The 23,691-nt window shown below is 35.7% G+C and overlaps 4 protein-coding genes across 8 annotated transcripts in view; 3 read left to right on the forward strand and 1 right to left on the reverse strand.

Annotated features, from left to right (window-relative positions):
* The window catches only part of LOC136814976 (uncharacterized), a 42,827-nt gene extending 40,082 nt beyond the window's left edge, over positions 1 to 2,745 (forward strand). The window contains exons 10-11 of the mRNA XM_067071400.1: positions 496 to 733; positions 1,129 to 2,745. Coding sequence (XP_066927501.1) covers positions 496 to 733; positions 1,129 to 2,619 — 1,729 coding nt within the window. The 3' untranslated portion in view covers positions 2,620 to 2,745. The remainder of the gene's footprint in view (positions 1 to 495; positions 734 to 1,128) is intronic.
* The window catches only part of LOC136814977 (leucine-rich repeat-containing protein 74A-like), a 105,450-nt gene that overhangs the window by 21,557 nt on the left and 60,202 nt on the right, over positions 1 to 23,691 (forward strand). The window contains exons 2-15 of one of the 5 annotated variants that reach the window (XM_067071402.1): positions 6,233 to 6,341; positions 6,922 to 6,999; positions 7,232 to 7,379; positions 8,044 to 8,216; positions 8,479 to 8,586; positions 8,923 to 9,066; positions 9,347 to 9,428; positions 9,952 to 10,037; positions 10,230 to 10,345; positions 10,970 to 11,048; positions 11,408 to 11,503; positions 11,817 to 12,032; positions 13,073 to 13,158; positions 13,498 to 13,643. The exons of 1 other annotated variant lie outside the window; for it this stretch is intronic. In XM_067071402.1, the coding sequence (XP_066927503.1) occupies positions 6,991 to 6,999; positions 7,232 to 7,379; positions 8,044 to 8,216; positions 8,479 to 8,586; positions 8,923 to 9,066; positions 9,347 to 9,428; positions 9,952 to 10,037; positions 10,230 to 10,345; positions 10,970 to 11,048; positions 11,408 to 11,503; positions 11,817 to 12,032; positions 13,073 to 13,158; positions 13,498 to 13,564 (1,410 nt within the window). In that variant the 5' untranslated portion in view covers positions 6,233 to 6,341; positions 6,922 to 6,990 and the 3' untranslated portion in view covers positions 13,565 to 13,643. Of the gene's footprint in view, positions 1 to 6,232; positions 6,342 to 6,921; positions 7,000 to 7,231; positions 7,380 to 8,043; positions 8,217 to 8,478; positions 8,587 to 8,922; positions 9,067 to 9,346; positions 9,429 to 9,951; positions 10,038 to 10,229; positions 10,346 to 10,969; positions 11,049 to 11,407; positions 11,504 to 11,816; positions 12,033 to 13,072; positions 13,159 to 13,497; positions 13,644 to 19,406; positions 20,505 to 20,693; positions 20,805 to 21,599; positions 22,262 to 23,691 lie in introns of those variants that run through there. 3 more of the 5 variants (XM_067071404.1, XM_067071403.1, XM_067071405.1) reach the window with 3 other exon arrangements.
* Positions 2,921 to 3,463, reverse strand: LOC136815005 (uncharacterized). The gene has a single exon (XM_067071440.1). The coding sequence runs from the start codon at positions 3,461 to 3,463 to the stop codon at positions 2,921 to 2,923; it is 543 nt and encodes a 180-aa protein (XP_066927541.1).
* On the forward strand, positions 15,233 to 17,145 carry LOC136815006 (acid-sensing ion channel 2-like). Its single transcript, XM_067071441.1, has one exon. The coding sequence runs from the start codon at positions 15,292 to 15,294 to the stop codon at positions 17,143 to 17,145; it is 1,854 nt and encodes a 617-aa protein (XP_066927542.1). The 5' UTR covers positions 15,233 to 15,291.

The raw sequence follows: 23,691 nt of genomic DNA on the forward strand, positions 1-23,691 counted from the left end.
AACTTTCATATGAACTTTACATTCTGAAAAACGCTCAAAAAATGCCAGTGTATTTAGACCATGATTGTAAACGTAATCTTTTGAACCATGAAAGAAGTGATATGTGCTGTTGGTTAGAAAGATTGCGTGCTTCCCTTCATTTCACGAATCATTTTCAAGTAGCAATTATTTTGCATATGGATTCCTTGTGTGGTCCTGAGAAAACCTTCTAACATTCCGGGATAACTTTTTTTTATAGTCGAGATAATAAGTTACAAATTTTTGACTTTTAGCAACAAAAAAAAAGAAAATCATTTTGACGTAAGAACCGTTTAAGAACCCAAGTTTTGATAACTTGACAATGCAAAAAAGCTATTCGAAAATATGTTGAGCTTTTTTCAGGATCACAGAAGCTTTCTACAGGCCAAATATCTCAAACCATCATCATATCTCATCAACCATGATTACTACCTCTTTCAATTTAACGAGTAACCTTCTTCGGTTTTATTTTTGAAGGATTTTGAGAGCATACTACCAAGGACAACGATCAGCTGATCTTCGTAACGCCGCACGGACGACCATCAGGCTGTTGGAAAGCATGATTCGTATTTCTGAAGCTCATGCACGCCTCATGTTCCGCGAAGAAGTCACCATACAGGATGCTGTGATGGCTGTTTGTATCATGGAGTGCTCCATGCAAAACACTGCTTTGTTGCAAGGATTGATGAACCCACTTCATACCTCATTTCCAAAGGTCCATGATATTTTATCTTGTTTCTCTGTTGTTTGTTGTTGTTTTTGCAACCTAAAAAGTTCTTACACTTCCCTTTTTTCATGTTCTTTTGACCTACTCGGAAACTATGTAAGACCGTTGGTGGAGTCTGCAGCTACGGTGTGCAAGGTTCAATCCCAAACCGGATCATACCAAAGATTTCAAAAATAGGACTTGGTGCGATCTGAAGAGATGGATCAAGAGGAGTAAGCAACGATAACGGATCTTATTTTGTGTATCGGAAACCTCCCTTAAACTCTCCGGGTTTTTATTGATCTGATTATTATGAAACGACTTCGCATATAGATTTCGAATAGGAAAGCGTATATTTTCAACCTAAAAATTCACTTTCGTTTCGTTTCGTTTCGTTTCCACAGGACGCAGATGCGGAATACATTGACCAAGCAACCGTTATTCTGAACAAACTCAAACTTAACGATATCCTCGAGAAAGTTTTGGAATACGAACGCGAACGAAAGATAGCTTTACTGCGCAGTCGCAGAAATAACTCTAGTGATCATGATGGTAGTCATAATAGTTCGACCAATGAATCGCATCAAAAGTCCTTCAGATCAGTATCGAATGACAGTCAAATTAAAACAAATAATCGGCCTCTTGGTTCTCAAAGAGGGAACTGTGATGGTGAAAGTATGGATACTGCAAATAATCAAAGACTCCATTCAACAGTTAACGCGTTCCAAAAGTCTTTCACAGCGGCCATTAGTGATTCCTTAACCCCATTGACAAATCAGGAGCAAGAACACGAAAGGATTACGACACCGCCAGCCAATCAGAAATCGTTGTTGGACATGTTTCAACTTGAGGAAGAAGACAAAGAGGATGATCCAATATGGCAGCATTTCATTAGTACCCAAACTTCCTCGTCTTCAACGAAAACAAAAGCGGACAAAAAGACAACTTCGGCTGAAAAAGGTGAATTAGTTGTACCGAAGAAAAAAAAACCATTCTTCAGGAATACTCAAAGTGCTTCTGCTTCTGGGAAATCAAAATCAGGCGATAATAACAACAATGAGAAACGTTTAATGGATGAACATGGTACAGATTCTTTAAAACAGAACACTTCATTCAAAATGACCAATCCAGCAAAGACTAAAAATGTACTCAAAACGAAAAACACTTTTTTCACAGGCGAGAATCTTGATGATGAAGCGATTGATGATTTTTTTAGGCTCGAAGAAGACATTTCGAAACAAACAAAAATGACTGAAACGAAAAATAGAAGCCACACAACGGAAAGTAGAAATCTTACCACTGAGGCTGGAAATCTTGGGAAAACTTCTTCGTTTGAAACAAATACTAAAATTCAAAAAACCTTTCGAGCACCTTTCCAAATAAGAGCACCGAACAAAAGACCTTCTGATAAATGTAACGATGATGAAATTGATGGAAACAACGATAAATCTGATCTACATCAAAGGCCTTCGAAAAGCAATGTAAAATGTGTTGAGAACAAAGCTAGCCCCATCGTTGATTCACCTCCTGATTTAGCGGATTTCGATAAAGATTCTCTATGGGACGATGATATTCTAAATAGCAGTTTATCAAGTACAAAGACCAACAAAAATAAAAATAATTTGAACTCGACTTCTCAGAAAGACGACGCGTACGCCGACACGCTTCTAATAACGACTCAGGAACGTATCACGCCTGACTTTACGGCATTCCCACCACGGAAACGCAATAAACCGTTTGAACTTAAAGAATTTGATATTGTGAATACAACCACGGAATCTCAGTTAGCGGCACGTGTTATGGACGTTCAAACACCGACAACTAGAAATAACAATGAACTCGAAAACACAGGGCCTAAAGGGAAACTGAAACGCTTCAAATTCCGTAAGAAATGAAAAAGGTATGAAGTTGCTACTTTTCATATTTTTAAACATATTGTTTTTTAGAGAAATTCTTGTCATTATTCTGTAAGAATGAAATATTCTGTTCTGGAATACTCCAGTTTGTCCAAACAAATCGAATTTCCAAAAGTTCTCTTTTCAGTTTGTTTATTGGTACAAAATATTTGTCAATAATCAAAAATCTACCTTTCGATATAATCCAGTCAGGCAATTGATCTGAAATTTTAATGTGTAGTTAACAAACCACCGTGTTTGAATGAATCTAATCTATCTTGTTTTGATATCCTCATGTCAATCAAAAAGCTTTGGAAGTTTGTTGACATCCATCACATTGCTCATCTTTAAACCAATGTAAATCAGGCATCGTGGGTTTCTTAATGTTCGTTAACCCACGCTCTATCTCCTCTTTCGTAAACACTCCAGCTACGTCCATTTGCGCAACGTAAAACGGTAGTCCTTTCACGTAACTGACACCGCACCCGATCTTTGAAGCGCCTGCCCATACTACTTGTTGAAAGCAACCAACTTTGTTATTACCAACCGCCTTATATTGTTCCCAGTCAAAGTTTCTCTCCTGGTCATGCCATGTTTTCACCACCGTTTTCCACGAGGGGAAGATATTTCCCCATGCCCAGCACTCCCCACCTTCGCCGGTCTTCCCCCATATTGAGGTATCGAGGACCCCATTATCGGCCCAATGTTGTGCTTGTACGGCCAACATGGGATCAAAGGTCAACATACTGACATTATGGTTCATTCGATATTTGTTGTGATAAATGAGGCATTCTTCCTGACATTCGAAATCACATTCGCATATAACGTTTCTTATTAACAACATCATTGATAACAATAAATAATACAAAACCTTGCTTTTGGTTATTCCTTCCATGTTTGAATGGTCAGTGCAACACCTTTGTGTTTGCTCGATGTTAAAGGTTTCGATGACCCACTGAAGTGTGTGATACGGTTCTGTGTAAATTGAGAGAAAATTATCGCAATAAAAGTTGACATTGAAAGAAGAATAACCGTACTTTTAACTTGAACATAAGATTAAGTCTTAAAAAGCTAAATTTGAATATTCTTTTAAGCTACGTAAGATAGGACCGATAATCGCTAGCGCCTTCTGAGAACTTGATACTCTTAACATGGCCCCCGGCATGCTAATCGAATTGAGGGGGCCAAAAAAATATGTCGCCCACCATGGTTGGGCGACGAAGAAAATTTTCAACTTTTCACCCTTATTTCACCCCTCTTAACGGTATATATATAAGATTTTTTAAAGTAAAAACATTACTTTGTAAAATATTGGGGGTCCATGGCCCCCTGGCCCCCCGGTGACGGGGGCCATGCTTAATTACACCAAAGAAATAGAAGTAGAGTCTACTTCTATTTCTTTGATTACACATAACGCGCCCTCTATTCGACTTTCAATAAGAGAGCCTCAACCGTAGCTATACATATCTACAATACTAAGCGGACTAGATAAAATATGAATTTCATGAACTTCCTACCTCTTGTTCTGAGTTGTTCCAGAACGTCAATTTTAAACCAGAACAAATGAATAAAAGTCTCCCACACAACGTGTTTCTTCTCTTGAAATCCGCTTTCGAATCTAGCAAATCTGTGCAGTCAAGAAAAATGAACTGATTTCAAATCTATTTTGATTGCAGCTGCAAAAATATGGTTTAACTTGCATCAACTTTTGTTCAGGTCTTTTGGAAACATTTTGCACGGCTCGCTGATTCACGAACAGTGTTTAGCCATCTAGTGCCCAGCCTCTTTGTTGGATCCTAAACAAATTTAATTTACAGAAAGAATGAGTACGAAATTTTTTGTCTGCTCATGTTGTGGATAACGAATGAACCGTGCAGAAATTCATTTCTTTTTTATTTGTTTTAATTTTTTGCATAATAGAGCTTGTGCATTCATGCGTGCAAATTTAAAAGCAATTCGAACTTGTGCATTTTTTGCATGTTCGAAAATCTAATATTTTTTGCAAACGTTAGCATTTTTTATGTGAACCTCCGGTTTTTTTCTACAGTTTTTTACGGCGGTGAATATTCACGATGTTGTATTTCCGCTCCGTTGCCGAAACCGTCATAAAAGAAAACAAATTTTTATTATTTTCCTAAGTTTTTTATAAGTTCGTCGTTAATATTCTTATAGAGTACATTGTTATAAAAAAGCTTGTTTAAGCGCCAATTTATTCAATATTTCCCAGAGCTGTGGGGTTATACACGAGCATTTGAGAGGTTTACTTTCAAACTCTAAACAGAGGATGAACAAAAGTTCATGATAAAAAAAAGGTCATTTTCACTACAATTTATAACAGTCTCCTCACAGGAACGAATCAGGGTTTAAACTACACCTTTTTTTATAAGAACAAACTTTAAAAGAACATTGGGCTTCGATGGCCACAATATTTAATTAAGAACAAGCTATTTGAACATTTTGAGGCTTCGCGGACTTAGGATATCGTGTACTCTTAGGTTCCAAATAAACGGGGGGGGGGGTTCGAAAATTTAAATTACAAAAAGTGTTTAACATATGTTTTTACTTGAAGGGTTATTTAAGATGATTATGTAATTCGAATTATAGAAAGTGGAGAATAATAGAAGTTCGAATTAGCGAGAGTCGACTGTAAGAACATTTTTGGAACAATTTTAGACTTAAAACTCAAAGTTAAGAACAAGGCTTCAAAAGTTTCAAAATTTTCTTATTAAAAACGTATATCTGAGGTCTACAGGCGAGTGGTAAATCACTTATGTTAAACATGATAATTTTTCATGTTTTTATATTCACATCAAGAGAAAAGTATTAAAATTTTCAATATTAAAAATCACAGGACTTGTAAAAAGGTCTCAAAATCATGAAACATTAATGAGAAAACCATTCTTAATTTTTTTCATAGTAAAGTTTTGTTATTTTGAACTAAAATGGAAGCGAGGCTGACGGAAGATAAATGAGGTGTCGTGGTGACCTTCTTTTCTATTTTTATACAACATTGGTGCAGATTTATTGTATCGTATTCAACCAGAATAGCTGATTTTGTTTTGTAGTAAAATTTAACCGTATAGTCATGCCTTGACCGTCATCAAAACCACTCCTTATTTTCAATACTTGGTGCTCCGATGAATATCTGGAGATGTTTTTTATCCCTTTTTCAAGTCTTCAAGGCCTTATTCAAGGTCTTTCTCGTTTGTTTTCTGAGGCTTTTAGCTGTCTGATTCCAGTGCTTTGCATACGTTCGATTATTTTGATTTTCTGGTAGTGACAACCTTTCAAGTTTCTCTTATTTAGGATAAATTTGAAACCGTGCAAATACAAACAGAAAGCGATTAAGAATTTTGCCAATGGGTCACTGGTCAATGGCTCCGACTTAAGGACCTATTTTTGTATAGTAAATGATGAGATGGGGTTGAAAGAGGGTTTTAATTTCATTATATCTTTACTCTTTCCTGGGTGGTGTTTCATGAATTGAATATTTCTAACATTTAACAGAGACGTGGTGAGAAGTTTCTCCTCCCACCTCTGAAGATCAAACTCTTTTGCTGTGAAGCCAGAATCGATCACTAAAGAAAGTGAGAACTTCTTCTTACGTTGAAAGTCTACTTAAATATTTTTGTATGTGGAAAAAGAAGAAGATGAAGAAGAAGCTGTCACGAAACGAAAATTGAAGTAAAAAGAATTATGGAAGTATAATAATCTGAATGATGGTAAGATCATTTTTTATAATTTCAGCCTCATTCTCCAATTGTCGTTAACTCTAGATTTAAACATTTTTTATTGAGTCTGACTGACTGTATCCACCAAGTTAATTTTGGTAAGGGACACCCTTTTATCTTTATTTTTGAATTTTCAACTTCTTCTTTCAAAGTAAATCTTTCTGTGATGTTAATTGGGCAGCCCTTTTATTCACAACCTTTTTACATAAAATATTATCATTATATAGCATACTTTATGTAATAGTTACTCTTGGATATGGTTCTCGTTTGCTTTTTCTATTTCTTTCTCTTGATTTTTAGCACCTTTTGTGATCAGCCCCTATATTTTCTTCATTTGAAAAAAACCGAAAATGAAAAAAAGAAGGGGAGAAATCAGACAACTTTGTAGGAAAGATTTGCAACATTGGTCTTTTCATGGTGATTTTTCCTGGTTTTTAAATAGGGAAATAAAACATGGAGGAATTTTAATAAGGTTTCTTTTCACGTCAAAATTGAATTTTCTACGTCGGTTTAGCAGGTTCAAAGGAGCACCAGATAGTTTTTTAACTGACGTCAAATATTTTATATTTAGGATAGAAATGTCAATTTTGAAGATTTGATGTTTTGTTTTTATTTGTGTTTGGGCTGAGTTCGTGTGAAGATGTCGACGGTAATTTTATATGTCATTTAACAGTTTTTTAATTTAAATACATAGTTAATTCTAACTCTAATACAATAAGTCATTAATCGGTTTGTAAGGGCTCTACTGAGAAATTGCCCGATGTGCATTGACCGAGATTCGCCCTATTCTTTTGTTTATTCTGCTTTGCGCTTCCTTCCTAAGCTCATGAACATTCCTATGAATAATTTCAAGTTTCACAATTTTTCTCTTCAATATTCAGGTCAGTATAATCCTTGAAGCGGATGACGAATTCAACGAAGAAGAAAGCAATGTGACCTTGGGTTCATCACAAAATAATCTGTCCGTACAAAATGCATTGAAAGTTGTCACCAGTGATGAGGAGTTTGATACGGACATCGAAATCGAAGGTGAGTGAGCTAAACCTCTTATAAAAGGATTTCTAGGTACATGAATCAAATGATGGAAATAGCTCAAAACAAATACTCGAATACTGCCACTATCCGTGCCTAGTGTAAAAACTGCCACTTAGTACACATCCATCGTCCCAATGCCACACACCTTGATAATTATTTCCATCCGACATACAAAGTGTGGAAGAGTAAACGCGAACCTGGCGCAAAGCTTTTTATCCAAAAGAGCAAATTCATCCGCGTTTATTCCAGTCTTTTATTCAGTAACCGCACCCCTATCCTTGGGAAAAGTTTTATTATTTCAGTGTGAAAAGTCCGTCCATTAAAACGCGACAAAAAATATCGAATGATACACGCTTGTTTTGTAATAACAATTTTATAAGAAATAAAGAACAAAGTGGAAAATTGGCCAAAACCAAGAACAAAAGAACAATCCTAAGCCTCAGATTTCAGAAATTACTTCGAAAGTGTAATAAAAAAATTGATTGTAACAGATTTTAAACCCATTTTCAGTTTTTAAGTAAAGAAACTAGACGTATTAAGAACATCGTAAGAACATCTAAGCCTGGAAATTAAGAGCAACCTAGCCTGAGTTAAAATTATTTATTCTTATAATAAAAAGTGTGTACCTTCAAATGATATCCTTTAACTCTTTTTTCAGACACGAAAGAAGAATATGATGCAACAGGAAAGAAAACATATTTCGAACTTTGTAAACGTCTCGATTCCACCCCTGTATCTTATTTCCTTAAACACATGAGTGATCCCGAAATTAATCTTGCTTACCACGGTATTGGCACCAAAGGGGCCAAAGCTGTCGCTGGAGCCCTTGTTGTGAGTTTTACTTTTACATGTTCGCCGATATTATTACAGTGATACCCTTTTTAATGGGATTCTAAGTAAGAATTATAAGTAGAATGAAATGTTTTAATAAACATCAGTGGTCAAAGTTGGACGGAGTTCTATATCAGGGAAGTATAATAAGAGACTTTTCCGCTAATATTACAGAATTTGCGCTGATTAGTTATTCATAATCTTTTTACCGTGTGAAGCGAGGATGTCCACTGAGTGAGCCGAACTGAAATTTCTTCCATAGGTTAATACGGTGACACTGACTGTAAACTTAACAGAAAATTCGATTGGATTTGAAGGTACAAGAGCTATCTCGGATATGTTGAGAGAGAATTGTTACATCACTGACCTTGTAAGTGTTCTCAATTCAAACTGTCTAAATGTAGTCAACTCGCTACTATAGTTATTGTATCTCACAACATTTAAAACTAATCTATACTCCCTTATATTAAGCTGCTTACTGATCTTGCAGAAGCAGTGCAAAATATTTACTTGATCCATCAAAAATGTAGTCCAGTCTTAATTTATATAACATTTTCAACGTCTAAATTGATGGTCTACATTATATAGCTTTAGAAAGAAGACATTCCATTAGCTTTAAGCACGTACCAAACTAAAAAACATAAATTCCGTCTTTTCGGACAAAAAAATCCATATTAAAATCATTTTTGTTTGTTCTTCATTATAGAACCTTTCATCGAATTACCTTGGTCCAGAAGGCTGCAACAATGTGTGTGATATGCTCCAACAAAATCTCAACCTCAGGAAATTGGATTTATCTAAAAATCGTTTCGGAGATTCTGTTGGAAATATTCTCGCTGAAGCATTCAAGGTACCTCTCTAATTCGAATATTTCTGTAATTGAACTGAAACATTGGTCTCCTCAGCTGAAAAGTGGTAAAAATTACTCTCCGTAATTCGAATCTTTCTTTAACTCGAGAAAAGTCTTTGGTTCCCAGAAGATCGAACTAGACACAGTCGGTTGATCAAGCTTGGTCCATGTATATAAAGATCAGTGATTCTGAACACCATTGATGGGCTATCTACGTCGATTTTTCTTATTATGGAAGAAAACGTTTGAGTTTTAAATGGTAATTCTCTTTCTTATTTAGAATAATTTCAAACTGTCTCATTTGGATTTGAGTTCAAATGACCTCGGAGAGAAAGCCGGTATTGCTCTTGGACCTGGAGTTAGTAAGTTCTATATCCTTTTGCAACACGAATGAATGAATCTACCTTTAAAGGAAGAAATTTTGGCGGAAAGAAAATAATGTTTTTTCGGTCATCTGCCAAATTAAATTTTCTCAGAATAAACTTTCGACCATCCACCAAATTAGATTCTCGCCAAGATTTCTGCCTCGAGTATTTGATATTCGTATACTTTAAGAGAGATTTAAAAGTCTACCTTTTGCTTTCTCAGTCCCTCGCTTGGTGTTTTAAAACACAACTGTGGGAAAAATCACAAGTAAAGCACTCCACAACATACGTATCAGTTGAAACAACTATTATTGACTATGTTTATCTATCGACCCTTGAAGCGTGGTTTTCCAAGTCAGATTGACGTCAAAGTCAATCTTAATCAACGTCACATCACATGTTTTTGACGTCATTGAGTTCATTCCTTCATGGTAAGCTCGACCCACGCCCTTTTGTGGGGTGGAGGGTTCACAGGTGTCTTATGTGCGAACACTTTCATTTTGAAACATTCTCATTACAGATGCGAACGATGCTATGGAATATTTGAATTTGAGTTGGAATCAATTGAACAGAAAAGCCACAGTTGAAATTGCACATGGTTTAAGAGTAAGAATATAATGACTTTCATTTTAGTATGATGTTAGAATCTTGCCCTATAAAAAGCTACGATTAATCGATCTTGCCCAGAGGGGAGGGAAGGGTCAAACACGAATTATCTCGTGAATATTTTTCTCTAGAAAGAATAGCGGATTTTTCTTATTCACAGTTTTTCTAATTATGACATTTTTCCGATTTCAGGCTAATTGTACGTTAAAAGTCTTGGATCTATCGTGGAACGGTTTTTCAGACTTCGGTGCCGTTGCTTTAGCAGATGCTTTAAAAGCAAACAACACATTAACCGAACTCAATATCTGGTAAGGTGATTACTAGTGATTACTAATCTAAAGCTCGTCTACATTAATGAACTTTGTTTTCAAATGAACCCAGCAGAGATTTTCATCACTTTGCTAAACAAGAAATATGGCGAATTTGTTGTGACTACGAGATTGTACATACTAGCATGTCTAAAGTCATATGATTTGTCGTGGAAATCAATTATTCTCAACTTCAGTTGAACTACAATCTGAGAATGTATGTGTCTGTGTGTCTGTGTGTATGTCCCAAAACTTTGGGGCAGCCTGGAGACTTCAAAAATTGATCGATTTGGCTGAAATTTTGCACACTTGTTCCTTGGGTGAATATCTGGGGGTGCTTTTTGCATTTTTCAAAAATTTTGATTTTTGTGGCCTGGGGACGAGTTTTTTGCCAAAACGAGGCTAAAGCTTTGGAGCAGCCTACAGGCCTCCAAAATGGTCGGATTTGATTGAAATTTGGCACACTTGTTCATGGGGTGAATATCAGGGGGTCTACAATTGGGCCTATGAATAATTTAAAGCCACTGAAGTTGAGCCCAGTGCGTTGCGCACGTTCGACTATTTGACATTCAAAATCATTTAAAACTCCATTGACATTTGTTTTTCATTATTATTCTTCCTTAGCAACAACCGTATCCATGACGACGGAGCAGTTGCGCTCGCCAAAGCTCTTGACTTCAATAATACTCTTGAGATATTGAAGGTACTTTCTAATAAAAGCTTTGTTAGAAATAGTTGGAGTCGTCGGATTCAGTACACTACATCGCCACCAATATAAAACATTTGAATCAGATAGCAACCATAATATATATTAGAAACACAAAATGGAAAGTCCGGGGGAGCCCGCGAAAAAAACTCTATTTCAAAAAGATCATTGTAAAAAGTACGAGCGGTTTATAGAGGCCCATGTGTCTTCACGGTGGCCTGCAAACCTGTAAAGCTTTATTATTATTATATTTGAATCCATTATATCCAACAGGCTTAGAAAATATCCTTTCTTTCAATATCAGAACCACTTCTATTCACATTAATACGTTTGTTACTTTACATTTTTTGTTGCAGCTGAACGGCAATCCACTGACGGAAAAAGGAGCTTTGTTGCTCCTGAACAGTATCAACAATAAGAGTGACAGTGCGATCCACGAACTCCATATCATGGTATGAAAAGTTGTTATCTTGGAGGAAGTGTAGATAAAGTTTCAAAGGTTTTTGATGAGTGGCACAAATATGGTCGATGATCATACTTTTCAAATCGTTATAAACTAGATTTTTTCTGGTTGCATTTGAGGTTGAAAAAGCGTCTGAAATTACAATAGTGAATGGATCTTTATTTGTGAATTATAGAACTGAATTGTATTACTTTTAGTCGAGCTTTTCTTTTGAGGAACCCTCACCTATGGACATTATTTTGTTAAAGACCTGCCAGAATTCACTTTATATTTTTGTCAACACAATATTCGTACGATTACAGGGTGTTTTCATTCAAGATGAGTTCTTGAAATTATACAAACAGCTTCGAGAAAACAAAGAAGTGATTGTATTGGCTGATTTCCGTGATTTGACGCCGCTTGAAAAAGTTCAGAGATTCATCAAAGAAAACAAGGATACATGGCTAGAAGGTTTCCATTCTATCGATGAGGGGCTAGTCTATCGTGTACCCATCCCAGATTTCTTTGATATCTTACAGGTAAGGAACCTCTTGTTGCTACAATCAGTACCATAGCATGTTGGCAATTTTGGCTATTTTACCATTTTTCGAAAATTGAAGTTCGAGCGAGAATGTCAATTTCGGGCCTTCAACTTGATTTCATCGAATGTTTCGATCTGGGAGGGATTTATTGGTTTCTAGGCTATATTTCAAGCCCTACCTGACCACTTTTGAACTTTTGGATCCTCAGATCCTAAGGTCCTCAGATTATAAGGTCCAAACATGCTTTTCGATTGAAATTGGTCCCCCAGCAGAGCAGAATTTAGCATTTTTCGAAATTTGGAGTTCGGGCGAGAAAGTCGCTTTTGGGCTAAATTGATAAATTCATTCGAGTATTTCAATTCGAGAGGAGTTTCTAGACTTCCAGGCTATATTCAGAGCCCTATTGGACCATTCTTGAACTTTTTGCTCCTCAGAAGTCCTAAGTCTAGCGTAAAAACTCAGAGTTAAAACTCTACCCCTCCGACCTGATTTAGAGCGCTTCCAAATTGTTTGTGGCTATAAGATTTTGTGGGGAATTTCTCTTTTGTGTTAAGTATTTTGGAATTGATTGTAGAATTTACAGGCCATTTCACAGTCGCAAAGCGGACCACTGTGCACTATTGAAGACTTACTATTGCTCCAAAGTTTGGAAATTTTTTGAAGATTTTTGCGTCTAGCCAACCAGAAGTCGTTACTAGAGCGCAACCAGTCTTGATTACCCATGATTCATTTCGACTTTGAAATGGCCTATTCAAAATAGAAACCAATGTTTTGGTGTTTTTTATTTCTTTAATGAACAATTATGATCTAGTTTGTACCTAATCTTTTCTTCGATTAGATTTTTTTAGTTAATGATCATGTCTCGACTGATGCCCTAGGCTTTGGCCTCATTTACAAATATTTTTATGAATGACATGGCTAGATAGTATCATTTATTTCAAAAGTTCATTTGATTGCATGAGATTTTCTCGGATGATTTATACCCCACTTATTTACTGTTTTCAATTCCAACATTCATCATTTTTTACATTCCATAGAATCTTGGTCTTGATTTTTCGTTCGAAGATCAGATCGCTTTGCTGGGAAAAATGAAGAAAGATTCACGAGGACGCATCAAATATCGGTATAAATTTATAGCCTGGTAAAGCCACTTAGGCCCGTCTCTTAGGCAGGCAGATCAATATCAACGATAGCTTTCTCAAATTTTGTGCTCGCTCAGCATCGCGAAGAGAGAAAGTCGTTCTTTCGTTTGTTTAAAAATGCTATATAAGAAAAAGGTTGAAAATACGTCAAATGATGTCCCTTTGTTTCTGGAGCAAGCTTTTGAATCATGAGGTGCTCTTTTTATTACGAGTTTGGTAAAGCTGGCTGTGAAACCCTCAGTTGCTTTCAAGCCGTCCCACAAAGCTAAAAAATTGGATAATTCATTTGAGATTTTAACTTTTAAATTTGCTATTTCTAGTGACCCACTTCTTGGATTTCAAAAGGAGCCACCAGCCGCACCACCAGCGGAGACCGTCAGCGCATAACTTCATCCACTTTATACATTTATCTATTTATCCATATTTTCCATGAAAAAAGAAACGTTTTATAAAGATACACCGAAAATTCAGACCGTGTGTTTTTCATTCAGTCCCTTTATTTCAGAGAAACACCAAGAAAAATAGATATAACTTAATCTTTTTCAGATTATTTTAGTATTTAAAGTCGCTTTGCCGAAATAATTGGATCTATTTATTCAATTTTACAGTATTTCAGTATAAAGCATACCCGGCATCATGTCAGTACCTTTCCATGCATATATAATTTCTTAGGATTCTAGGTATCGAAAAAATCACAAACATTCTTTCCGTTATTTTTGGTGAAATTCTGCGAAAACAATGTTTTTTAAATCCTTTTTTATTTCATTTTCGAAGAAAATTTATTCATCATCCTCCATAAGGATGCCGAAAGAAATTTGATTTGTTTGGAAACGGCCCCATTTCAGACTGATCTAGCCCTGGAAGTAGAAAAGGTGGTAAATTATTCAGTGTAGATACTATACACATAAATACATTTCTTTAAAGATCATCCACATTTTTCAAGCATTCGTATATTCTTAGCTTTTTGAAATTCAAGCCTGAAAATGTTCAAATGTTCTTATTTTCACCATTTTGTGAGACTCTTTGTTCGATTTCCTAAGAAACTTGGTATTTTAATATCTGCGAAGCATGAAAATGTTCTTAATATCTGGGCCATCGATGCCTTATGTACTTGCAGTAGATGCTATCTGATGCTATCCCTTATATTTTTATAAAATAGAGTCATTCTTCTATGGGTTGTAAATGAGTAAATGATGCCACTCTCGAAATTGACCAATAATTCCAAGTTTAACGTTATTTCACTGTTTTCAAATTATTTTAGGAAATCAAGTGAAAACTTTTTCAATCGTGACTTAATTCGGCAAAAGGACATCACCGCTTGAATTTTGACAGGTATGTTTTATTTTTCATTCATCGTGTCAATTATTATACTAACTGTGGTTTTGTAGAGGTCTGTCATTGAAACTAATTAATGACGTAATTTTTTGCTACTGAAACAACCAGGTTTTTGCCAGTAGTGGCAAATTTAAGAAACTTAAGCTAAAGAAAAATAGTTTAAAATTCGCCACTACTGCATAAATACCGGGAAGTTTCCGTAAAAAACATTACGTAATAAATATCATTAATTTTACTATTTTTCTACTTTATTTTCCTTATCACTAGTGGCAACTAAACAAAATGTTGACTTGTTTATCCGAAGATTTTATCAAATGTTCGTATCGTGACAGGAGTACTAAGAAATCATCTATGAACAATGAATTATTTATTTAGCTATTCCTAAAACTAAATCTAAAGAATGCTCAATACCATGACCGCTTACTACGACTCCGAGTTATTTTTGAGTCTGATTATTACTATTGAATATTCAAAACTTAATGGAAATTGAGATTTAAGTAGTCACGAGTCAGAGTGTTGTTTACTTCAAAGTGTAGCGAATTTGTTTGATTAAAACAATTTGTTTTTAATATCCTTAAAATCGTCAAGAGGAATCGCTTTTCATTAATCTATTCATTTCGTTATTCCCATCGCTACATTACAATTTATAATACTGTCAATAAATGAATGCTAAATAAGCAGGAAAAAAAATTTTGTATTTTTTTCAAAATAGTCTTATTTTCGTAAAACATTTTTCGTGTCATCCATATTCACTGAGCACCAGTAAGAAGCAACACACTATGGACGCTAAACTATTGGAAAAGAAATTAAATCACTTAGCCAAGAAATTGGCTGCCATCCAAGCAGATGTAAAAGAGAATAGAAAGAACATTCAAAAGCTGAACGAGACAAACCCAAAAGAATCGAAAACTGGTGAAGAAAAGAAGAAGTCTGGACCCAACAGCTCTGATAAACCAAACAAATCACCCAACAGCTCTGATAAACCAAACAAATCACACAACAGCTCTGATAAACCAATCAAATTACACAACAGCTCTGATAAACCAATCAAATCACACACTAACAAAGCTTTCACCGATAAACCGACCATCACCAAAGTTCTTCCTTTCAACGCTGACGAAGATGTCAAACCGCCTCCTCCCAAGCCGAAAGCCACTTTCAAGAAACTGGGCGCTAATGTGATCACTGATAACGCCAAAAAGAAGGATAATTCTGCTCCAACTCCAAGAATCATACAAGTGGCTTCGAAAGATTCCGATTCTGATGATACATCACCAAGACGCCGATCACATTCGCATGTTCAAATCGAGAGAGATTCACCAGACATCAATCAGAAGCTCTCCAAGATGACCGACGTTGTCGACAAAGCAATGAAAGATTCCAATGAAGAAATGGAGGAAAAGATTGCGGAGGAGCGTCAGAGTTATGCTGAAGGGCTCTCCATCCATGGGTTGAGTCGCATCGCTACCGGAGGGCCAGCCAGCCGCGTTCTCTGGATTATTCTGGTGGTTGGTTCTCTCACCACAGCTATTTTAATCACCAAGGAACATTGGGATGCGTACTTAAGTCACAACAGTGTGACCAACACGCGCATCGAAGCAGCTCATGATATTGAATTCCCTTCCATCACAATTTGCAACTACGCTGGTATTAACGTGGAGAGGCGACACTTCAGCGGTAATCCACCTACCTATATTCGACCTCGCGTCGTTGAGGAGAGCAGCATGCGAAATTGTGGTCACAACCTTACAAGTTGCAACTACCAGCAAGCCGCTTTATTGAAAGTTCAGAATTATTCCGCTGATTATGCACATTCAGCTTTACAAAACGATCTCGTGAAATTTGATGACACAACAAATTGTTTCACAGTCGGTGGTTACTTGCAAGCGGCCCCTTCCGACATCTTTTCCGTCCAACTCGTTGCTAACCGAACTGGTGACCTTTGGAGTGAACTTTATATTAACCCCACTTCAGAGACCTTCCACGAAGCTTCACCGACCATTTATTGGGCAAGTGAGGGTTTTTACCACGTCAATGTCGTAAAGAAAATCATCACTCGTCTTGGTCTTCCGTACACTGAATGCATCAAAGGTAGCGGAACTTACGCGCAAAACAAATTCACAGGAATCTACACTGTCACAAAATGTAAGAAAGGATGTTTCTGGGAGGTTGTGTTTGAAAAATGTGGAGCTATTCCGCCAATGTATAAGAAACATATGCGAGAACCATATCGTTTTGACAACACATCTTTCGTCAGTGATGCGGATGGGCAGGCTTGTTTAAGAGAGGTCGAAAACGATGACAGTGTCACAGAAAAATGTAATGGACAGTGCAAATTACAACCGTGTTACGAAGAAGACATTAAAATGTCGTTAGATTTTCATCGATCACCAAATCCAAACTTTCTCGAATTCGCTTTCACATTCAAATCGTTCCTCGTTGAAGTCGTCGAAGAAGCTCCAGCGTACACTTGGCAAGATTTGTTCGCCAATTTCGGTGGTTGTGTTGGCTTGATGACAGGAGCTTCCATTTTGTCTTTTGTGGAACTTTTCATTTTCTTGGGATTGATTTTAATGGATAAATTTGACCTTTATTCAAAAGTATCAACCAAGGTTGTGCCAACTTCAGATTGAACACTCGGGTTACTTATTAAAGACTTTGTCTTTGTAAATATGGAATCCAAGCTTATTTCGTATTGAAATTTTGTGAGATGTAAATAATGTAAATATTGTAAAATATATGAAGACGTTTTAAAATGCAAAAAAGTTTATTTTCTCAGCGTTACCTCGATAAAAATAGTTGAGGCTCTTACTTTCGAGAGGTTTAGAATTCAGCTCTGGTCATTGTTTTGTTTAATATAAAGTGCTTACCCTTTGATTCGGTGGGTAATGATGAGGTGCAATGAAAAAGGTTGATGTTCTTAACCATTTAAACTGCCCGTCGCTTTTTTTAGGTTTGATTTATTTGCCGAGGTAAAAAATAAAGGTTCGACCTATTTGCCGATGTCGGCAAACGCCAAGGACTATAATCTTGAGTTGAACATTGTAGAATAGTTATTTTTCAACATAGAAAAGTTTGTAATTATTCATTTTTTTCATTTCAAACGACCTAATACGAAAATCTTGTAAAAAATGATAAATTTCGGGCAAATAGGTCGAAATTTCGCATGTCAGCAAATCCCGACAATGGCAAGGAAATCAAAAATGCTCATGTCGGCATATGCCGACACATACCCTGAGTATCAGAAGTTAAGTTTTCATAGAATATATTAACCTCTGAAGACCAATAATAGAAATTTTATCGCGCATGTGTCAATCTAATCACTGTAGAAAGAATCAAAGATGAAGAGCAAATATTACCTTATTAACCTGGGGGGGGCACTCGATCTGAAAACGACCATACGTTCGGCCCAAAATTTGGCTTCAAAAATCGGACCCTTACAGTGCAGTGAATTACCATGAAAAATCATACCCTTACAGTGCACTTTTTCAAAATTTGTCGCCCGTAAGGGCGAAAATTTTTGCAATTTTCCAAGAAAATGTGGAATTTTTCCTCCAAAATTGACCAATTTTGTGCCAACTTTACCAAAAAATTGGCCTTTTATCACAATTTCCTACCCTTACAGTGCAGTTCAGTGCAGTTTTGTAATTTCCTACCCTTACAGTGCACTAGCTGAACTATGAAAAACTTACCCTTAAGGGCCGAACGTCTGGTAGGTCATTTACCTTGAGTGCCCCCCCCGGGTGCAATGATAACATCTTATTTCAGTTTGTTTGCTTTTTCTAGAAAAAGTTTTTCAGCGTCTTTGAAGAAAGAAAGGTGATAACGTAGTAAATAAGTACTTATGATATGTAATGGAAGCTAGACTTTCTAAGCAACCGAATAGAAATACTTTAAAGAAATAGAGTGTTGCTTGCGTTGAAACTATTGCATTTTATTGATAAGTAAAAACAAGATCCGCGTGCCAAGAGAATCACACTTTAGTTTTTACTTGAAATACAAGAAAAATTCGTCTAAAATGACTTCTATTTAAATTCTTAAAAGACAAAATATATTTTATACATTTCATGCACTTTGATACTCACATTACCTACATGGAATGTATTGCCACGATTTGTCGTCGAGTCGACCTCCATTCACTTGTTTAAACAAAACCTTAATGAAGCGTGGAAAAGACTAGGCTGCATGCATCCCCAAATTAGTTTTGATATAGGGGATGCGAATCAGGCTCTGATATCGCTTCCGAGAAAATTACCGAATAGCTATGTATTTTGCAGAATTTTGGCGACTTGTATTTTTGAAAAAACTCGATGTGTATTGTTTGAGTTATTTGATGACGTAAATAGAAATCAAATAAAGATTCAAATAAAAAGAACATATGGCTAGAAATCTCTTTCTCCTCTCTTTCTTTTTGTTTATCGAAATTAATTGAATTAGCAAACAAAACTCTCAAGATAACAAAAGACGACAAACTGTCAATCAAAGTTCTCTATCATTCAACTCTTTTTTTGGTTAGCAGATTTTTTGCTAAGTTCGGAACGGTTTTGTGAGCCTGATTCGCATCCCCTATATCAAAACTTATCAGAGGGGATGTGTGCAGCCTAGGAAAAGACACAAACTTAGATATTTAACAAATTAGAATTGTAATCAAACCGGTTCGTAGAGGCCCACCTCAGGCCTGTGAACTTGTATACTGTATAATAATAATAATTACCATCAGCGGGCAAACGCACCCGGCCTACTACGGTACAGGGTTGTGGGTAAGTAGAGAAATCGAGGGAAAAGAACGGCTTCCTTATCATCAAGAAGATTTAGGAAAAGGAAAACGTCAGGTCACCGTCAGGTTGACGGCGGTTGGAAGCTTATAAATTTACTGTAACTTTTATCTTTATAGAAAGACAGAAAACAATATTTACCGAAAAACTCAAAAAAAGCGTAAAAATGGATAGTTCAAAAGAGATATCGAATGACAGTCGGTATATTGATCTTGGATTGCCAGCGGATAAAAAATCAATGTCTTTGTTGGACTACAAAGCAGGCAAGAGATGGGGTTGGGTGAAGCAATGTAGAATGTTTGAAGTTGATTATGATATAGATATCAAGGAACGAGAAAGAGATATTGGGGATCAACCGGAAAACTGTCCCAAAAGTGCATCAAGCTGGATGGAAGAGTATGCAGCAATTGCTGAAAAGAAGGAATCCAACAAAGGACCATCGTTTGGTGCTAATCCAAAGAAAAGTGTTTTCGAAAAAGAGAAAAAGGAGCCAATTGTAGGGGATAAAACTGTCGCTTTGGGAACAAAAGATGAAGTATATGCGACTGGTGATGCAGGGTTGCTTGGAGCTGTTTTGGAAGCATATAATCATCATTGGAATCTCAAAATTTCTCCTGATGATTTTTGGATCCCTGTTGCAATTCGTGTTGGTAGGAAAATCAATGATAATGCTAAGGAGGACAAAGTTAGAGATTTCTTTGTTGATTTCGAAGGCAAAAAAGAAATTGTCATTGAATCAGGGGCAGAGACAATTTATCAAGTTGATTATATCTGGTTATTTGAAGAATTTTCACAAAACATAAAAAATCTTATCAAAAAGCCAGAGTACAACGACCTGATGACTGCTAGTTTTTCAACATCAACTCCGATCACAAAAATCGCCTCCCAAATCAATATAATGTCTTCACTTCAAGAATATTTTGAATTCACTTGTGTGCTGGGGTGCGGTATCAAAGGAGTGGAGATGACTGGCAATAAAGAGGACTGGAAATCCCTTATAACAAAAATTGACAAACTTACGGAATTGCTAAGCCCACTAGAAGACGTCTTGAAGCTTTCAGGTTGGTTGAAAGTTGTTCGTGGTGTGTATGAGAAGCTACTGGTAACTTTCGAAGGAACGCCAGACAAGAATTGGTGGAGCAAAATCATTTCCAAAGTTCCATTTGGATCAGGTAGTCAAAAGCAATATGAAGGTTGGATCGTACAGTTTCTAGAAGGTAATACAGAAGAAAAGGAGGGAAGATAAGATGTATGTATCCCCTTTTGGGATTTTGCTGGCCAGAGTATCAGGCGTGATACAAAAGCCTCTGTTTAACCTTGGTTAATGGCTCTAATGTGATATATTAACTCTTATACATTTCATTTAGATGAGGCACAGGATTTTATTTGTACATCTTTCTTTGCAGGTAAACCCAGTGTCCAAACATTATCAGCTATGCAAAGTTCCATAACAAGCGTACCGATGAAAATAACGTACGACCAAAATTGTGAAGGAGAACAAAGTGCTCTTGTTGCAGGTAAGTTTAGGAACAATGGCAGCCTAAATATGTATATCTGTAGAGTTAAGTGAATTTTCGCCATGTTAAGTTGTATGATAACTGATGATGGCGCAAGCCGAAAAGCTTTTTATCCAATTTTCAAATATATTTTATATTTCACAAATTATATCTGTAGACATTTTGATGTTTCTGGTTTAGCGTCTAAATCTTCCTAAAGCGATTTGCATTCCATTATAAGAAGGCAGCACATGTATAATTTGAATCTACTAACCCCGGGTTTACAAGAATGGCGAAGCTGTAAAAATACAATGTTCGAATTAACTCCAATAAATTTTTAGGTTTTTCATACGTTACTTCGTCAAAATAGCAAATTACAGATTGAATATCCGGTGTAGAGCAGTGGATATCAAAGTCTCACTCGATAAATTGCTGTTCGTAAATTTTGAAGCAAGATTTTCTCAGTATTAAATTACGTTATTTTGTTATTTTGACTGATTCTAATATTGTTTTAATCAGTTTTGGAATTTCGTGCAAACGAACTTCGATCGAAGGACGGATCTTAAAAATAATTTCCGCGGAAACTGAGCTTACATATCGGGCTAATGAAAAACTTGATAGAGTTTAACAAAAGATTTTTGTTAATATTATATTATTTAAATATTATCCAGCTTTCGATACAATAGGCCTCAGAAAACCCTTTTTGCTACCAACTACCCAAAGAAGTAATTCTGGCCAATATGTCCCTTAATCGCGGGATAAGTTGATGATAGAATTTTCTTGAAGAAAATATAAAAAGTGTTAATCTATTTCCAGGACCAGTTGGATTTACAATCGAAGAAGGGAATAAAGATTCGAAAAATGTTCCAACAATTCGACCGTACATTGGATGGGCTTTGTTGTTACCAAAGAATTCAGGATTTAGATGAAAAACTAACTGAATTAATTAGCTTGACAGTTTTTGAGCTAACAAACACATACAGAACTTTATTGGAAAACCTATTTTAGTGAGGCAAAGTGTAACCTTTTTATGATAACTCCAAATACAATATCTCCATTAAACCTGCACTTAAAGGAAAGAACAATGACTTTCTGCGAATAAAACCCTCTTTTTCTGTTGACAATTCGTTCAAATTTATTCTTTCTTCGCTTAACTGAGCCACAATGCCTCAATTACTTCAGAAAAGTCCATCTTAAAATGCTTCATATTGGGTTTTAGAATGAAAGTTAATTAAACTTGAGAAACTTAGGTAAGCCCGGAGCGAAGTAAACAGTGTGTTTAAGTTTGTTCGAAACTTTACGATATTTTCCGTTTACCGTCAATAATGGTTAAGCTCCGCGTATATATTTCCCCGTGTTTACGATGGCATTTTCTAGTTATTACTAATTATGTTTTTAAGTATTCAATATCTATATTCTTTTGTAAACATAAATTTTATATTGATATCCAAATAACCATCGGACTTTCTTTTCGAAAACTTATGCACTCTTCATCGTTTTTCTAGATTTGAGCACATTAATGCCTAAAATTCACAAAAGAAAATCAGCCTAGCCTTATTTACAATTTACTTTTTCTCATAAAAAGACGTGTTTACCCTATGCTTAAAGGTAGAGAGGCTAAAATTGTGGATAAATCATGGAAGTGTTAGTGTACGAGTGCAGGATGGAAATTGAGAGATGATATCTCCAAGAGTATTCTGAGCACGTGGTCACATTCCACAGGCACGTGGTATACTGTTTCTCCTCGCGTAATTATAGAAAGAAAGATAATGTTCCACGGTTTGCACACATGTTTCACTTCCTTGATAAGGCTACGTCGGTCACTCCTTCCTTCATTTTGAGCGTGAAACTAAAAGCCTGGAGCTGCCTATTACTGCTAGACTATTTTCTTGGTAATTCGTATGAACAATATCTCCGAGCAGATTGTATCAGAGAATCCCGTTTACATCGCATCTCTATTTATTTTTGACGGTATTTGATCACTTGACGGTGTGACGGTATCTATAAACCAGTCTCTTTTCAAAATTTAGATTGATTACCGTTTTCATAGCACAAAACGTTTTTCTCTATTCTCAAGAAATCAAAGTATCTTGAAATGGATCTACTTTGTGAAAATTTTAACGGCATGAAGAGATAAAAGTTAATTGACGTTAAAAAATATATAATGCAGAATCATTGCTTTCTCAATGCTTTTATTTACGCAAAAGATAAATATCTATCTCCATGCGTTTTCTCTAATGATGTGTTATTCATTTCATTTTGACATACTTCTAGGAAAATCTTCCAATCCGTTATAATTATCCAACCAAATAATAACACCAATTATATTTTAATTGGATAACAGCACGAAGCGAAACTAATTCTTTATTGCCACGTTTTAATATATTTTCTTTCTCCACGTTTTCTTTTTTTGGCATATCCACCCTCTATTGTTTCTGAGTTTCTAACCATGGGTATAAAAGGAATGATGTTTCAATTGAAAATATCATCAAACAACAAACAGTTGATTTGAAGAGTAAAAAAACAGAACAGAAGATAATCATTTGGCTGTTTTTATAAATCAAAAAACAAAGAAGAGAATTTTAACAGAATTTCAGATAACTAATTTAAAAAGTTTTATTTTCAATAAAAGGTGTCTACTGAAAATCTTGTATCGAATCATGCAATTAACACAAAACAAAAGCAATAATATTCTATAAAACTTTAATTTACTGTGGTGTTAAAGATAAGAGTTAAGTATTGAGAGAATTTATTAATGAGAAATTTTGATTTAGTGGAAATATATTAATCATATTTTCTAACCTTGAATGAACCTTCTAAAGAATGAAGTTACACCATTTATCATTAGTTTTGGTATTCGGTTGTTTATTACAAGTTGAATCACAAAGTAAGAATTTACAAAAAATTC

The sequence above is a fragment of the Clytia hemisphaerica genome, unplaced genomic scaffold, assembly GCF_902728285.1.
Source record: "Clytia hemisphaerica strain Z4C2 unplaced genomic scaffold, Clytia hemisphaerica genome assembly, whole genome shotgun sequence".
Classification (NCBI taxonomy): Eukaryota; Metazoa; Cnidaria; class Hydrozoa; order Leptothecata; family Clytiidae; genus Clytia; species Clytia hemisphaerica.